The sequence below is a fragment of the Danio rerio genome, chromosome 13 (genome assembly GCF_052040795.2).
Source record: "Danio rerio strain M-AB ecotype USA chromosome 13, GRCz13ab, whole genome shotgun sequence".
Lineage (NCBI taxonomy): Eukaryota > Metazoa > Chordata > Actinopteri > Cypriniformes > Danionidae > Danio > Danio rerio.
Genome location: NC_141033.1, coordinates 42,386,399 through 42,400,000, shown reverse-complemented (window position 1 = coordinate 42,400,000; position 13,602 = coordinate 42,386,399). Strand labels below are relative to the sequence as shown.

Below are 13,602 nucleotides of genomic sequence, written 5' to 3'. Positions count from 1 at the left end.
TTAATAAAAAAAAAAAATTCTGGTCTTGTCCTTATTTATTGAAAAAAAATATTTTTTTTTTGTTCAAACTACTCATTTACAATGAGTTGAAACAACACAATTGTTAAGTTTTTTTTCAAACAGCTTATTTTTTTATGTTCAGTCCACTAAAAAAATTGTAAAAACAATTAAGTCAATCAATTTGTGTTGGGACAACATGAAGGAATTGTGAGCAACTCAGCATTTTTTTATCTGCACAACTCTGGTTTACTTTGCACTCATTTGCTATATGCCCTTAATGTCACTGTATTGTTTACAATTTTTATTACCTATGTATATTTTTTAGACCACATTTATGTGCAATGTATATACTGTAAATTTTCTTTTTCTTAAACTCTACTATTTTTTCTATACATAATTTATATTACTGTTAAGCACCTTGGGTCTGAGAGTAACACAATTTCGATTCTCTATATGTCTTATACATGTGGCTGAATTGACAATAAAGCTGACTTTGACTTTGACTTTGATTTTTTACAGTGTTTGACACAATGTTGGGTAAGGAAAACACTGCATTTTTTAGAATGCAAAATAAACACGATGGCGCTTCTGGACACTGTTAACATGTTTGTTTGTTTGTCAATCAGACTGTTGAACATTAATTAGTAACGCGTATGTTTATGTATTTGTTTTATGTATCTACATTTTTAGTTTTACCTTAGTGTGTGAGGTTATTACATTACCTATACATATGTGCAAATATTAAAATATGCAGCTTACAAATTATTCTCTATGGTGAAAGTGAGTATTTTTTTACTCAGAAATCTGCCTGATACACATTATAAATGTGAAAAAGTTTTCTACCTTTAGTTTTCATTTAAGCTGAAACTGCAGCAAATGTGTGTATTTTTTCAGAGTTTTGCAAAGAAAATAAAAAAATATATATTGGTATAAGCATGTTTTTAAAGAGAGTCTAGTAGCAGTGAGATCAAGTCTGCTTCATGTTATTTATATATTAGAGAGTGATCTAAAATATAGAGCTTTAATATTTTAGCCCGGGTTCTTTAAAGAGGATACATTCCAGCTATCTTACTGAGAGGGATTTAGCGTTTTGACAGACTGTCAGCACAGTAAAACCTGCCTGAGAACTCTCAAGCTTTAAACTCACTCTCTTTACTGTTAAGCATCACTACTCCTGTGACAAATTCAAAATAAATAAATAAACAAATAAAATCTCTAACCTTTAGGATGTTTTCTGGTTTGAGAGTGCTGAAAGTTTCCTTTCCTTCATTTATTACTTTTTAAATAACATTAAAAATCCATTTCGGTTCTTCTCAAAGCCTAATAGCATTCTGTAGATGCTGATGTTTTTAATAACCAGAGGTTCATTGCAGTTCATTTCATGAAATTTGTTCAATTATTCAATCGTGTCTGATAGTAAATTAAACTACAGATTCAATACATACTGGAGGACAGTTTTATTAACATTTCTTAAGTACATTAATAATTCAAACTTAATATTTCAAACTGATTTTTTTTTACCAGCTTACAGGACATTTTTAGAAAATCTGAATAATAATTTATCATAGACCACCTAGAAACCATGCAAACAGGCTACAGTATTTTATGCTGAGATAAAAAAAAATAGATGAAAAACATAAAACAATTTAAATAAAATTAAAACCAAACTCTTAAAAATAATACTGTAATAAAAAAATAATTCATTTATTTATTTTTCTTCAGTTTAGTCTCTTATTTATCAGGGGTCGCCACAACAGAATGAACCGCCAACTATTCCAGCATGTTTTATGCAGTGGATGCCCTTCCAGCCACAACCCAGTACTGAGAAACACCCATACACTCTTGCATTCACATACACTCATACACTATGGCCAATTTAGCTTACCATGTCACCTATAACGCATTTCTTTGGATTGTGGGGGAAACCCGAGCACCCGAAGGAAACCCATGCCAACACGATGAGAACATGCAAAAAATATTAAATATAAATAAAATACAATACAATGACAAATGCACATAAAATGTCTAAAAAAGTATATCAAATTAAAAATTCAAATAAAAGTTGATTCAAAATATTTGAAAATACTACGTTAGAATGAATGAATAACACTTGACATTTCATCTCATTTCACATGAACTCTTCAGGGGTCTGCATCTACAGTACCTGAGCATTTTTATCCTAGCTTTTTTCACCCTGAACCAGCAGAACTCACCTGCAATCTGTTCCGAGACTAAACTTTTATTAATCACTTGCTTGATGCCCACAGATGCTCATTTTCCAGTTTTAATACCAAACATATTGCATATTGCATTACAAATTCAAGCTATTTATCTTAAACCGTGCGGTGATTAACAATCTACGGCTGTGCTTCAAAACAGTGAGCTGCTCCCTATTTAGGCAGCAACCTGAGACAATGTGAAATTTTACAGTAGATAGAGAAATAGATCTCTTCACAAAAAACAAACATGTGATTTGGTTGAAAGCTGAGTTTGCCTTTAGATGCTTTTAATAAATTGAGCTAAATGTGCAAGGATTGAAATAAGCATAAAAATATACACACCATTGATATGAGATAAACAGTAATCATTTTAAGTAGAGAAGGGCAGAGTTCAAACTATGCCGTGGCCATTTGGGGAGCCCTTTTTTTTCTAATGTGCATGTTGGGGTGGGGGAGACTTCTTTAGCGTTGATTCTGAGAGTCCCTTGCCACAATGATTTAGGCTGTAATACACACAGGATCCCTGTCCTTAAACAGCAATGGAAAAAATACAAAACAAATATTTATAGAACTGTAGCTATTATTACAAAGTAGGCTAAATAACCACAACGCCAAGATAGTTTCAGTTTAATTTCTCACTTAAAGGGTGGGGGGGTGGTTGGGGGTTGGGGGACTTACAGACAGCTCCCCCGGACCATTTCTGTTTGTTGTCAAAACTGACAGTTGGAGTGGCATGGTTAATTATGTTACAATACCTCAGATAGATGTAATCTGACAATTTAACTGAAAAGAAACAGGCACTTTTTTTAGATCTTTAATTTTAGATTACAAGGACAAACTTTTTTTTTTTTCTAAATGACATACACACATGAATTATTCAGCACAAAATTAGCAATGTGAGCTAACAAAATCCATATAGATAGTTTTGATTTCATGTGTACTTTAAAACCACATTGTAAATAATAATTTCATCAACAAATTAGTAGAAATTTTATTTTAAAAATTACACTTCTGTTTTAAGGAATAATGCATTATATGGTGGTCATTAGCTATGTTTCTATACAAATGCAAATTAAATTTATGCGCAAAACTAGATTATCACATAAAAGACATGCGAATAAAGCAGCGTTTCCATCCAGTCAGTTAAAGTGAACAAAATTGTCACGTCCTGATTAACTGGCGCCAAATATCAACAGTAAAAACTGATTTTACTGCGGGCAGGAGAAACTGCGTGTATATATATATATATATATATATATATATATATATATATATATATATATATATATATATATATATAGATAGATAGATAGATAGATAGATAGATAGATAGATAGATAGATAGATAGATAGATAGATAGATAGATAGATAGATAGACAGACAGACAGACAGACAGACAGACAGACAGACAGAAAGATAGATAGATAGATAGATAGATAGATAGATAGATAGATAGATAGATAGATAGATAGATAGATAGATAGATAGATAGATAGATAGATAGATAGATAGATAGATAGATAGATAGATAGATAGATAGATAGATAGATAGATAGATAATTAATTAAATGTAAAGAAGTAAACACTAACCTGCGCATTATTCAGCCACAATATTTCGCCAAACAGTCAAAGCTGACTGAAGCTAAACTGACTGAATAATGCATATGCTTACCTACTTATTATTCAGTCACAAATTGATCCCAAACAGTCAAAAACAGTTAAAAACAGTGGATTGACAGTCAAGAAGATACATTTGAATGTGGATGTCATGTGGATTTGAACGTATTCACTGATTGTCAAGGTGATTCAGAGTTCCCAGATGTGCCTGTGTTAATTAGCGGTTGTTATCTTGGAATTATATACCATGTGACTGACCAATCGGAATCAAGTATTCCAGACCACCATGTAATAATTGCCTATAATACGTCCTTGTAAATATGATTAGTGTGAAAAGGAACAAACACTGTTGCTGTTACACTGCCCTGTAGTGTTCATTTTACCTAGAAACTGCAGTCAAATGTACTGTATGTCAAAGTTTGTTTTTGTAGTATCCCAAAAAAATGTATGCTGAAGGACTTATTTCAATTGAGCTTGTGTTGGTTTATATCTCACTGCATTTGCTGAGCAGACTTTTTATCTTGATGTACTTAGGTTTTAGAACAAAACTGTGCTTTAGTTTTTTCTGTTCTGGTAATACAAACACTTGTGCGTGCAGCAGCACATCTCTGTAATTGACTGTGTAAATATGTGCTGTGATCTTAAAAGAGACAAACCGAAATGTCACACCACAAGCCTTTCATTTTGCTATTGCATTTTAAAAGCAGTTTTTTGAAACATATCCTCCCTTATTGTGCTCAGGAAACAGCTCTGCATAAACAGTGTGTGAATTATAGCGATTTGACTCTTGAAAATGAAGAGCAGCTTTAGATTTTATATTAAAAAGAGAATATAAAAAGCGAACTGCCAGATATGATGCATTTTGCAACTCATATTCTCTCATATAAGGCCTGCCTGATCAAATGTACTGTATATATTGGAATCTATTATAGAGATCAGATCAGGTCAGATATTAAGCTGTTAGATACCAGGAAAGTAAAATGTGGGGGGAAACAAATCAAGAGAACTGGCCTGAATATATACAAAGTATAAGATAGTATAAAAGGTTATGATATCTAGGCATTAATCTGAAATTTGTCAAACAAGCCCTATACTATCAACCATATAATGTACAACTTTAAGATGGAAGGATTCTAAATCACCTTCTTCCATGTGGATTAAAGAAGTTTCGTTTTATATGCCTCTGGAAAAAAAAATGTGTTTCATTTGAAAAAGCGGCAAGATTTGTTTGTCAAATTGTAACGCCGGGGAGTGACACCACAACAGAAGGTAGGATCCAATATGCAGGTTTATTCTTTAGTCAGGCAAGCAGTGGTCAATACAGGAATGAACAGGTATGTTTGGGCAAATCCAGAGTCGAAGTCAATAAACAGGCAATAGGTCGTAAGGCAGGCGGCTAAACAGGATGACAAGGATAAACAGGGCTAAGAACCAAAACACGGGAAAACAAGACCAGGATAACGCGTTGTAATGTCACCAAACAGTAAACAAGACTCGGCAATGTGAATGAGTGTATGTGCTGCTTAAATACTGTGTGTAATCAGTCTCTGTAACAGGTTTCAGCTGGTGATGTAATCAGGAAGATGAGTGACCAGGCGTGCGTGATTGGGAGAAGTGCATGTATGAAAATGTAGTCTTGGGGAATGCGGAAGTGAAGTGAATGATGATAGAGGAAACCAGCGATCTCCAGTGAATGATCGCTGGTTATCGTAACATAGCCCCCCCTCTAAAGAGCGGCTTCCAGACGCTCCAAATACAGTTCAGGCGGGAGGTGGAGCGGAGGCGGAACAGGGGGAGGGATGGAGGGCCAGGACCATGCAGCGGGGGCAGGACTGGAGCATGGAGCTGCGGAGGGCCTGGAGCGTGGAGCTGCGGAGGGCCTGGAGCGTGAAGCTGCGGAGGGCCTGGAGCGTGGAGCTGCGGAGGGCCTGGAGCGTGGAGCTGCGGAGGGCCTGGAGCGTGGAGCTGCGGAGGGCCTGGAGCGTGGAGCTGCGGAGGGCCTGGAGCGTGGAGCTGCAGTGGCCCTGGATCATGAGGCTGCGACCATTGAGGAAGCTTAGGAGGCGGTGGCCGTTCAGGTAGTTCAGGCGGCGGCGGCCGTTTAGGGAGTTCAGGCGGCGGCGGCCGTTCAGGGAGTTCAGGCGGCGGCGGCCGTTCAGGGAGTTCAGGCGGCGGCGGCCGTTCAGGGAGTTCAGGCGGCGGCGGCGGCCATTCAGGAAGCTCAGGAGGCGGCGGCCATTCAGGAAGCTCAGGATGCGGCGGCCATTTAGGAAGCTCAGGAGGCGGCGGCCATTCAGGAAGCTCAGGAGGCGGCGGCCATTCAGGAAGCTCAGGAGGCGGCGGCCATTCAGGGAGCTTAGGAGGCCATTCAGGAAGCTCAGGCGGCGGCGGCCATTCAGGAAGCTCAGGAGGCGGCGGCCATTCAGGAAGCTCAGGAGGCGGCGGCCATTCAGGAAGCTCAGGAGGCGGCGGCCATTCAGGAAGCTCAGGAGGCGGCGGCCATTCAGGAAGCTCAGGAGGCGACGGCCATTCAGGAAGCTCAGGAGGCGGCGGCCATTCAGGAAGCTCAGGAGGCGGCGGCCATTCAGGAAGCTCAGGAGGCGGCGGCCATTCAGGAAGCTCAGGAGGCGGCGGCCATTCAGGAAGCTCAGGAGGCGGCGGCCATTCAGGAAGCTCAGGAGGCTGCGGCCATTCAGGAAGCTCAGGTAACAGCGTCGACTCTGGCTGCGGCGTCGACTCTGGCTGCGTGTCCAGCTGTGGCGCTGGCTGTGGTGTAGACTCTGGCTCCGGCGTAGACTCTGGCTGCGGCGTAGACTCTGGCAGCTCTAGAGGATCTGGCAGCTCTAGAGGATCTGGCAGCTCTAGAGGATCTGGCAGCTCTAGAGGATCTGGCAGCTCTAGAGGATCTGGCAGCGCTGGAGGGTCTGGCAGCGCTGGAGGGTCTGGCAGCGCTGGAGGGTCTGGCAGCTCTGGCGGGTCTGGCAGCTCTGGCGAGTCTGGCAGCTCTGGCGGGTCTGGCAGCTCTGGAGGTGGCGGGTCTGGCAGCTCTGGAGGTGGCGGTGGCAGCTCTGGAGGTGGCGGTGGCAGCTCTGGAGGTGGCGGTGGCAGCTCTGGAGGTGGCGGTGGCAGCTCTGGAGGTGGCGGTGGCAGCTCTGGTAGTAACAGCTCTGGTGGTGGCATCAGCTCTGGCAACTCAGGTGGTGGTGGCCATTCTGGGGGCTCAGGTGATGGTATTTCAGGAACTAAAACAGGAACTATGGCAGGAACAGACAAGGAACAGGAAACCATCTTCTGAGCTTGTGCTAGATTAACTCTTACCACATTCTGAGTTGGAGGGCTGGTTGTGACCACTTTGTGAGCTGGAGGACTGGAGTCGGCCATCTTGTGAGCTGGAGGACTGGAGTCGGCCATCTTGTGAGCTGGAGGACTGGAGTCGGCCATCTTGTGAGCTGGAGGACTGGAGTCGGCCATCTTGTGAGCTGGAGGACTGGAGTCGGCCATCTTGTGAGCTGGAGGACTGGAGTCGGCCATCTTGTGAGCTGGAGGACTGGAGTCGGCCATCTTGTGAGCTGGAGGACTGGAGTCGGCCATCTTGTGAGCTGGAGGACTGGAGTCGGCCATCTTGTGAGCTGGAGGACTGGAGTCGGCCATCTTGTGAGCTGGAGGACTGGAGTTGGCCATCTTGTGAGCTGGAGGACTAGATGCGGCCATTTTCTGAGCTGTGTGTGTGGTGGTGGAATGAGCAGCAAGCCCCGTTGCCAGCGGGTCTTGCTGTCCTTTGCCCCCCCCCAAAAAATATTTAGGGGTGTCCTCCACCTCTCCTACAGTGAAGGGGGACCCACTCATTTGAAGTGCAAGATCAATATAACCTTCTAGAGTCCCGTGGGGGTCATGCAAAGGCATTGTGGAATATAGGGGCTCAGAAAGTCCTCCACGAAAGAAAATCATTAGGCATAAGTCATCCAAAGATGTTAAATGGGCTACCTGGATGAAGTCCTCCACGTATTCCTCTATAGACCGGGCTTCCTGACGCAGACACATGATCTTGATACCCGCTGAATCCATTGTGAGGCCGAGTCTTCTGTAACGCCGGGGAGTGACACCACAACAGAAGGTAGGATCCAATATGCAGGTTTATTCTTTAGTCAGGCAAGCAGTGGTCAATAAAGGAATGAACAGGTATGTTTGGGCAAATCCAGAGTCGAAGTCAATAAACAGGCAATAGGTCGTAAGGCAGGCGGCTAAACAGGATGACAAGGATAAACAGGGCTAAGAACCAAAACACGGGAAAACAAGACCAGGATAACGCGTTGTAATGTCACCAAACAGTAAACAAGACTCGGCAATGTGAATGAGTGTGTGTGCTGCTTAAATACTGTGTGTAATCAGTCTCTGTAACAGGTTTCAGCTGGTGATGTAATCAGGAAGATGAGTGACCAGGCGTGCGTGATTGGGAGAAGTGCATGTATGAAAATGTAGTCTTGGGGAATGCGGAAGTGAAGTGAATGATGATAGAGGAAACCAGCGATCTCCAGTGAATGATCGCTGGTTATCGTAACACAAATACTGGTGAAGCTTCATTTCTTACTTAGGTATCATAGGACAGAATGTTTAGAATCAGACTTTTTTTTAATGTTTTCTTGTTTAATTTTATTCATGGTTTATTTGTGGCACTACGGGTTGGAGGTTTGGGGCATGTATAGGGCAGCATGTGTGGGGATGAAAGATCTGTTTGGATTATTCTGTACTTTGTTGTACTTTGTGTTTAACTTCCAATAAACACATATATTATTCCAATAAAATCCAATAAACATAATGTTAAAAATAAACAAAAAAAAAAAAGGTAATGACAACTTTTTGAACAATGCTTTGCTACTTTCCTATTATTAATGGGCAGAGCCAGATTAACAGTTGGGGCTGAAGCCACAAGGCGTACAAAAGGAGGGGGTCCTTGATTGGCTGAATGATCAATTTGCACCACAACATGGGAAATGCCTCTGTACAATATGCTTTCGCATACTGATAATGTGAAAAATTCCTTTCGGCACACCACTAAACTATGGCTCAGAGTGGCTGTAGCCCTATTTTAGTCCCCAGTAAGGGTGATCAGACGTCCCATTTTTTCCCAAGGAAAGTCCTCTATTTCCTAAGACAGTTTCTTATTTTGGTTTCACCGTGAGAACGGTCTAGTCAAAGGTAGACTAACCAAGTGCATTGTAAAACAAAAAATAAAATTCAAACAGTATCTGGTATTAACGTGTAGTAAAAGAAGCCAGGATAGGCGGGATCATCCTGTATCCACTTGTTAAGTGTGATGTCACGCGATGTGGCTTTGGGGTCCAAGTGCTATATCAAACTGTATTGGGAGACTCATCAAATGGAAAAAATAAATGTTTACAAAGTAATGCAATATTTTAGAAAATCACGATCACCATATACAGTTAAATTCAGAATTATTACCCCCCCCCCTCCCTTTAAATAATTATTTTCTTTTTTAAATATTTTCCAAGAGATGTTTACCAGAGCAAGGAAATGTTTACAGTATGTCTGATAATATTTTTTTCTTCTTTATTTCGACTAGAATAAAAGCAGTTCTTAATTTGTATGCCCCTTTAAGCAAACATTTTTTTGACTGTTTACAGAACAAACCAATGTTATAAAATAACTTGCCTGATTACCCTAACCTGCCTAGTTAACCTAATTAATCTAGTTAAATCTTTAAATGTCTCTATAAGCTGTATAGAAGTGTCTTGAAAAATATCTAGTGAAATATTATTTACTGCCATCATGGCAAAGATAAAAAAATCAGTTATTAGAAATGAGTTATTAAAACTATTATGTTTATAAATGTGTTGAAAAAATCTCTCCGTTAAACAGAAATTGGGGAAAAAATAAACAGGGGGCCTAATAATTCAGGCGGGCTAATAATTCTGATATCCGATGACCAGAAAGTGATAATTTTTTAACTGGTAAAATTTTTTGTCATTTGTGATGCAGCAAGTCAAGAGACTGTCATGTACACCATAATGTTTTATAAACTACACTTTAATGTGTGATATGACTAAAAAGTGATCATAAAAGAATATTTTTTCAATTCATTTTTTGAATGAGTGGCTGCTTGGACCCGGAAACAGTACTCCATACATCACTGATACATCACAACTTAACAAGCGGAAAATGTACTCATAACTGAACCGCAGATTCAACTCTTCCCCCAAATAATATAACCAAAACAGTGTGTGAACGAATCAAATATCCTACACGACAGCTATCAAAATGTCCATCGTTGTGGAGTATCTATCACAAGAAAATACATGATTTAAGTCTAACTGAACCAGTTAAACTTTTAAATGAATTAACTTCTCCTATTATAAAAAGGGAGCAATAAAATGTTGGTCCTGGCTTTTATAAGACAATATATCTGAGGGGAAAAAAAAAACATGCTAACCTTCTGTAATTGATCGACTAAAGACTAAATTGGAAATTAGAAGCATGACTTTTAAAGATCGTTTAGGTATTTATGCTCAAGTAAAACGTTTAAAGATAGTCCTATTTAAAGTAATTATTGTAAAGCGCTCATTTAGAAAGTATTGCAAATATGTTTTTGTGTGTTTTTTATTTTATTTTTATTTTTTGCTGATTTTGGCAGCCTGTTTAAAATTTTAAGTTTATGTTATCTGATTAATTTTGTATGCTTGTATGCCTACTTTAGTAAAATAGAAAACATATATATATTTATTATATATTTATATTATATATATATATATATATATATATATATATATATATATATATATATATATATATATATATATATATATATATATATAAACTGTGGGAAATAAGATAATATTGATTAGAAAATTATTATTATTATTATTATTATTAATAATAACAACAACAACAACAACAACAACAATAATAATAATAATAATAATAATAATAATAAATAAGCAAAAAAAGCTAATTTTGTGAGGCGATATAATTAATGGAGCTCTTTGGTCTGCTATAGCCCCAGGGCCCAGTGTGCTTTTAATCCTGTCCTGATAATATAAAACAAAACTGTATTTGGTTGCCCTATAATTAGTTGCTTCATGTGTATGATTGCCCAATGTTGGCTCGCAACATTGCTTGTCTAAAAGTTACCACGTGTATCATCACTTTTATATCAGGTAATGCAGCTTTAAAAAAGCAAAAAAAAAAAGGTTGCTTGGGTTTTGCACCTCTGGCCCACCTTGACTATTTGATAAGGGCATGACAGTAAACATTTTGAAAGCTAAGTAGTCACATGCATATTTCAAAGTTCAAGCGGCTGCCAAACTCTTTGAGATCCTCAGATTCCTATGAAATAATCAAAGTGTTTGGGTGGAGTAACAGAAGACAGGAGTTAATATTCATTGGAGAAGACTTAAATGAGAAAACATATACTGTACAAACGCAAAACATGTATGTATACAGTATATAAGTATATGCGTATATTATATACACACACATGCATTCATGTTTTCATTATATATAGAAATACATACTGTATATATAAGGGAAATATAAATATATTTAAATAAAAAGGTAATTTAATTGAACTGAAAACCGAAAAATATATATTTCAGGATAAAACAGATGAAAATGTAAATGACATAAGTTATTCAAATCTTAAACTTGATATCAGAGACAATCCAATGTAACTCTTTTATTTATTGTGTGTGTGTGTGTGTGTGTGTGTGTGTGTGTGTCTGTGTTTGTACTTGTTTATGTGCTCTTCGATGACTTAAAAATGTATAATGATATGAATATGACCTAGTCGTACTCTATTCATGTTGTTTACAAGGACATGTCTGTGATAATCCGGTATTTATCTGTGTATATCTGTGTATATATGTGTATTTATGTTTATGTCATGTATGATGTGTATGTTGTGTGTATGACTTCACTGTGGACGGCAAAGTAAGAATCTCATTGTAAGGGGAAATGTGTTTCCTTACTGTGCACATAAAAATAAACAGTTGAATTGAATTGAATGTCTTGAGTCTTTGTAATAAAAAAAATTATAATCTATACATAACAGCATCTTAAAAATTTGTCATAGCATAGGGTTGGTTTTAGGGGTAAGGTAATGTTTTTTTTAAATACATAGTCACAAATTCATGTGTATGTGTGCGTGTGTGTGTGTGTGTGTGTGTGTGTGTGTGTGTGTGTGTGTGTGTGTGTGTGTGTGTGTGTGTGTGTGTGTGTGTGTGTGTGTGTGCGCGTGTTTTTGTGATATATCATGACACAATCTGTATAATGACATGGGTATGACACAGGTATTACAAAAAGGAGGTGAAATATGAGGACATTGTCGACGTCCTCATTTTTCAAAAAGCTTATAAATCATACAGAATGAGTTTAATCAGAGAGTAAAGCTGCACACAGTCTCCTGTGATGTTGGGTTAAGGGGTAGGGTGGGGTGAGGGCAATACAATATACGGTTTGAACAGTATAAAATGAATGGAAACCTATGTAATGTACCCATTTTTCACAAAAACAAACGTGTGTGCGTGCATGAGGTAAGTATGAGTCCTGCACTGCCTGTACAAGCCAATAATGGCTAGAGGGAACAAGCTACTTCAAAGTTTTAGCAGAAGAATCACTCATACTAAACAGTAACTGAGCTTATTGTGAGTACTCTCAGTTGTAACTATATTCAAGATTGCATATAATTATAAAAACAAGAGATGCATTTTTTTTTCTAAAAGCAGAGTACAGCGTTTTCAATTTCAAAATCTATTGATTATCCAGAATCTTTTGAGGCAGATTATATGGTTTGTCAAGTCTGCTTCTTTTAACTAGATATTTACTGGGTGTCTGTGTGATCAATTGAAACTAATTCAGCTCATTCCTTATTTCTCCTTTTCTCATCCCTCAACAGAGCAAGAAACATGCCAACAAAGTGCGCCTGTTCTACATGCTGCACCCCGAAGATGGAGGACCACCATCTAAAAGACTGAGACCAGATAATCCGGTATTTATTTTTAAAGCTGTTACAAAAAAAACTGTGCATTAGAATATCGGGCTCTTTTTTGTCGATCTAAGCACAAAGTCTAAAGCTCATGGTGCAAAAGCATTAAGGACGTGTCTGAATCCACTTTTGCTATTTTAAGGATGAAAAAATACGCTCTGTGCCCAAGCTATAGACTGTAAAAGATATGGACGTAGTGTCCGTGACGTCACCCATAGGTTTCTGATCACTGCAAAAGAAGCTACAAGTAGGCGCGGCCAACCGTCACCATTTTGTTCGTGCGTCGTCGCACCAACAGCGGGATACCAAACAATGGCGAAGAGGTGGAGCTTGATCGAAGTTACAGACACCTGCTGGCATCTTGCTTGGACCTGGCTTAGACAGACTTTACTTAGGGAGAACGCTTAATGCTTTATTACCTGCGACTCGTTTGTGTTCTGACCACATGTGCTTGGCTGTACGCTATATCAATAAAATGTTTGGACTTTTAAAAACACTGCTGTAATACATTGAGCCACTAAACGTTGTTCCTATGACATTTTTCTACGGGAGGAAAATGCGAATTACTTATTAACACTTCAAATATAGTCTGTGTTAGTAAATGCAAGTCTATTGATGAAATCCAGACATAAAACTGTATGGCAACGCTTCAGATGACTGTTCTAGAGCTCACAACTAATCAATCAGAACATTATAAATGATAAATAATCTTAAATAAGACCAATGCATTTGTAGAGTTGGTATATAAGTATATAATTTCACTCACC

General features: G+C 38.6%; 1 protein-coding gene across 3 annotated transcripts in view; it reads left to right on the top strand.

Annotated features, from left to right (window-relative positions):
- zgc:171482 overlaps positions 1 to 13,602 on the top strand; it is a 175,993-nt gene that overhangs the window by 55,536 nt on the left and 106,855 nt on the right. For all 3 annotated transcript variants that reach the window (NM_001442163.1, NM_001442162.1, NM_001128272.2), the window contains 1 exon segment: positions 12,746 to 12,838. In NM_001442163.1, the coding sequence (NP_001429092.1) occupies positions 12,746 to 12,838 (93 nt within the window).